Raw genomic sequence first — 5,118 nt, 5'->3', positions numbered from 1 at the left:
AACCGTGAATTTTGTGTATCGTTGCACCCCTACTACCTACTCCAGCTTGTACATGTAAATTGTTCTAAATAGATTTAACAACTTATTAAAATGAAAAATGTGATTATGAAGATTTGTTACTAAATCAAGAAAACAACATTTTTGTGCTGAAATCAAGTAACTGTTAAGGCTGGGGTATAAAAAACAGTTCAGGTGAGCGCATCATGTGATATATTACTTGGTCACAAAAAGTTAACTTTGTTGATTTTGAATTTAGTTTGTTTTTGTTTGTTTTTGTTTGTTTTTCAACATTTCAAAAAATGTTGTGAATATATGAAATATTTCAGGGATGTTTTTATTTTTGGCTTAGAGGTCAGAAATCAGAAATGCCATTGTTAGAATATACTGTATTGAGAGTACTGTGCAAAGCTTTTGAGTAACCCACTTTTGTTTATATTTTGCAAGGATATTCACTAAAATATACATGAAAAAACAGCATATGTGGCAATATAAATGACCACATTTATCCATCAACAAAGCCTGGACTCTCTTGGACAGCTACAATTTAAAAGAAAATTAAAGAAAAATTATTTAATCGTGCACAAACTTCCTGCAAAGGTGGAGATTTTCTCTGAGACTGGTAGAACTTTCATTTAGGCTGTTTTGTTTTCTGGTTTGTTACTTGTTTAGGTTTCTTTTTGAATTATGATAATGGCCTATATTCTTTTCCGTTTAGTTGCAACTTAATATTTTTATTTGTTATAATTATTTAAAATCGTATATTGTGCAAAAGTCCATCTATCCTTCTCCTTCTGCCTATCTGGGGCTGGGTCGTGGGAGCAGCACCCTAAGCAGAGAAGCCCAGGCCAGCGTGAGATATAATCTGTCCAGTGTGTCCCGGGTCTGCTCGGGGCCTCCTCCCAGTGGGACATGCCCAGAACGCCTCACCAGGAGGCATCCTTGTCAGATGCCCGAACCATCTCTACTGTGATCTACCTCTCAATCTCCTGCTGCCTCACTTGTAAACAAAAACGGGGTATACTTAAATTCCTCTACTTTGGGCAGCAACTCGTCTCTGACCCTTTTCTGGCTGAGGATCATGGCCTCAGACTTGCTGATTCACATTTCCGCCGCTTCACACTCAACGGGGAACCACTCCAGTGCGAGCTGGAGGTCACGACCCGATGAAGCCGACAGAACCACATCATCTGTGGAAAGCAGAGATGAAATTCTTAGACAATCCAAGACCATCCAGTTTTCATGACCATTGATTAATGATCATTGATTAGTGGTCAGTGGCCACTGATCAATAGAATAGACTAGAATAGAATAGCCCTTTATTGTCATTGTACATGTATAACGAAATTGTGGGTACCCCAAACCAGCTCTGTTGGAATAAAATAAATAGTAGACAGCTGGAATAAATAGCAAATAGTAGAAATATATACTATCAAGAGGGAAATCTACAAAAGAGAGAGAGAAGCACACATTAGAGAAAAGTAGCAAAGTGCTTGGAAGTAGTGCAAAGAACAGACTTAGTCCATGTGTGAGCGGCCAGAGTGATGGGGGTTACCCTTAACCATGGCTCAGATTTGTGAGGTGAATAGGCGGGGGTGGGGAGTCAGGGGATAGTGTTTAGTAACAGCCAAATAGCCCAGGGGAAGAAGCCGTTTGTGAGTCTGGAGGTGTGGGACCTGATTGACATGAGGTGCCAACCAGAGGGCAGCGGGTCAAACAGGTGGTGGGCAGGATGCACGATGTCAACTTTAGCCCTGGTTTTCCTGAGACAGGAGAATCATACAATGGCCTCCAGGGGTCAGCAGAGGGCAGTCTATGATATTTTTTTTTGGGGGGGGGCACTGTTAATGGTTATGGGTCCAGGTGAGATTGGTGGAGTTGTGGGTGCCCAGAAACCTGATGGTGGAGGCAAATTCCACTCGTTTTCCATTTATAATGAGAGTGGAGTGGACCTGTTTTTACCTCCTGAAGTCCATTGTGAGTTCTTTTGTGTTGAGGACATTCAGCTTCAGGTTATTTTCTGAGCACCAGCAGGACAAGGTCTCTTCATCTGCTCCGTACCCTCTCTCATCTCCATGAGAGATGAGCCCAACCACAGTGGTCACCGGCATATTTGTTGATATGACATTGGTTGGGTGGGTTGGTGTACAGTCATATGTGTACAGGGCATACAGTAGGAGTCTGAGACCGCAGCCCCGAGCATGAGTCAGGGAGAAGTAGAACAGCCTGGTGAGGACCCCTGCCGGTTGGTCCGTGCAGGCTTTAACCACAGCTCCTCGAATGCTGTCAGGGCCAGCAGCTCTCCTGGGGTTCACTGCTCTCAGTCACCTCCTGACCTCATGCTTCTGGAGGGAGAAGGGGGGCAAGGGGAGTGGGGGTTGGGTGGTCTCAAATCAAGCAAAGAAGCTGTTGAGCTCCTGTGCAAGTTTGAGGCCCCTGTCGGGGGTTGGAGGGGGTCTGCTCTTTAGAGTTGGTGAGGGCTTGGCATTCAGGCCAAAGAGTTCAATGTTTGTTTCATCAGACCAGAGAATTTTGTTTCGCGTGCTTTGAGAGTCCTTCTGACAAATAGGCTGTCATATGTCTTTTACTGGGGAGTGGCTTAGTACCAGGCAACAATACAGTCCTGGTTGGTGGAGTGCTACAACATTGTAAAGAAGAGTGGACCAAAGAAACGTCCAAATATCTTTTTTAACAGTAATAGCCACATATTGGAAAAGCCTTTCAGACAGCTGCAGTGCTATTACATTTACTCAGTTGCAGTTATTGTCCTGAAGGAGCTGCTGTTATTTGAGGGTTGGTTTTTTTCCAGAAAGTTGAAAAAATGGTAACTAGTGACCATAATCTATACACTATTTTTCCATTGACAAATATTTCATTGAGTAAAAACCATAAAATGTGAATATAAACACAACACAATGATGCCTGACACAAAACCATTGTGGCTCATTAGGCATTGTGCATATTCTCATAATCATCATCATTATCAAAGACTTTATTCCAGTTCATTAATGCGTTTTCTATCAATTTGTCCCTCAGCCATCTGTATGTATTGTTATTTGTAAAGTACACAGAGATCTGATGTGAGGAAGTACAACAATGGTGTATTTTGGGAAGTTTTATTTGTACTACACACCAATACAAAGCGTCTTAAATATTTTTCTGCCTTTTTCCTGGTATTACACTGTGTAGACCTCAGTTTTGTTGTTTTCACATTGCCACCAGTGAGGCTGGTGATACAGTGTTCAGAAGGTGAAAGATGGATGTAGGCGGTAAACATGATTCACAGAATAACAAGTCTGAGAAAAAAAGAGGCAGAGGCCTGAGCTGAGTCATTTTGCTCTGGTATGTGATGTTTCTGACTGTGTGACTGAGCTGTCTTCTGCTTTCTGCTTGCAATGGTGCAGATTTCCTTGTTGAACAGGTTTTCTCTTTTTAAGAGCTGATGAATGATCACAGAACCATATCATTGTTGTCATTCACGTTATAGATGCTAATAAAAACACTGTAGAGATGAATGAAACATGGTTTTGATTGCTCTGATATCAACTTCTCTTTGGTAGACTGTTTTTTTTTTTAATTGTTTTTGTTTATTTTTAACCAGGCATATGATGACTGATGGTGCAGTGTTGTTATCAAGTATTGCTAGCAGCCTTGGGTAGCTTGGTTAGCAAGCAGTAGTCATGAACTGCAAATGTGCTGCCTAACAAAGTTAAAAACAAAAAATATTAGAATTTCACCAAAATTTACGGGTAGACTTGGACATGCTATTGCTCCATTACAGAGGCACCAGCAATGCAATTGCATGGGACATTGCTATTAGCAACTAGCTACAACTGCTTTTTTCAGTCAAAGTAACCCAACTTTAAGCTCTGAGAGATCCAAATGGATTAATTAAGAATAGGCCAGAAGCATTATTTGTGCTGGGCAGCAAGCACACTTTTTAGTGCTGTATAGTTGGTCATTTTAACATGTATCAATGGAGATTCATTTGTTTGATTAACTATGTGTTCCAGTAACCCTGTATTACTTCTTCATCAGCAGAAACCTGGACTGCTGCAGCGGGTTTGTCGGTTGGCTCTTCCTCTGTGGCTCCTCTTCCTCGCTCTGCTGCTCCTGGCCTTCTTGCTGCCCCTCATGGATGAAGGCAATAGCTGCTCTCTCTCTAACAACTTTGCCCGATCCTTCAACATCATGCTCCGCTACGAAGGACCTCCACCCACATAGGAGATTTCCTGACAACAGAAAACTCTATGATGGGCTGTGGATTATGTAGGAAATGTTGACTTGATTACCTAAGACCCGGCATTCCCCTGTGATTGAAGATCATATGTAACTGTACTAGACCACAGAGCTGGTCTACCCAAACTTCAGATCAGTCTAAAGTCTGCAGTGCATATCTCTCTGTGACAGATCTAGTCTAAAAGAATAGTGCAACCTAGAGCATCGTGTGTATGCAAACAACATTTTGCATTCTGCACTGCTGGTTAAATGTCTTCTAAGGTTTTTTCACTATATGAAACCATGATCTCTTAACCATGTGTAAAACTGCCCATCACCATTAGAAGTATTAATTGGCTCATCAGTCATTCTTAATCTTATCATTTACAGATGTGAAGTGTCTATGAAGACAGGAGAAAGCTTAACATCTATAAAATGCAAGCCCTGACATGCTTTTGAGTTTGAGCTTGGGACTTTTAGATTCGTTCGATTCTTTTATTTATTTATTTTCATTTAGTATCATTTTTACCAGACTCACATAAATCTAATTTTCTTACTTTGAAAATTTGAGGAGACGTGGGTCAGTGCTTGTTTACCATTTGATTGGAGACTGATTATCAGCTGACTGGAATTGTTTTAGTTTGACCATTTAAATCCACCAAAGAGAGATTTAGAAATTAAAACATGATAAGCCAAAGTCACAGTTCATACATAGAATTGTTGAACAAGAAGGCTGAAACCAAAGACTATAGCAGCAATGCTAGACACGGTACTTTGGCATTTATACATTTTAAATGACAAATATCTTACCATATTTCCTCAAATAAACCCTTGTCGCAATTTAAAAGCTTTATTTCTAATGGTTGCCAAAGGTAGAGTCAACAGGAATATTAAAGGCTCAAA

The 5,118-nt window shown here is 40.9% G+C and overlaps 1 protein-coding gene across 2 annotated transcripts in view; it reads left to right on the top strand.

Annotated features, from left to right (window-relative positions):
- syne3 (spectrin repeat containing, nuclear envelope family member 3) overlaps positions 1-5,118 on the top strand; it is a gene marked incomplete at its 3' end in the record, with an annotated part of 61,025 nt that extends 55,907 nt beyond the window's left edge. Inside the window, 1 exon segment of one of the 2 annotated variants that reach the window (XM_042228942.1) lies at positions 4,039-5,118. In XM_042228942.1, the coding sequence (XP_042084876.1) occupies positions 4,039-4,221 (183 nt within the window). 2 annotated transcript variants of the gene reach the window in all.

The sequence above is a fragment of the Haplochromis burtoni genome, unplaced genomic scaffold, assembly GCF_018398535.1.
Source record: "Haplochromis burtoni strain Fernald_Lab_line unplaced genomic scaffold, NCSU_Asbu1 Contig_369, whole genome shotgun sequence".
NCBI lineage: Eukaryota > Metazoa > Chordata > Actinopteri > Cichliformes > Cichlidae > Haplochromis > Haplochromis burtoni.
The sequence above is the reverse complement of the archived record's forward strand: the minus strand, read 5'-3'. Positions and strand labels throughout refer to the sequence as shown.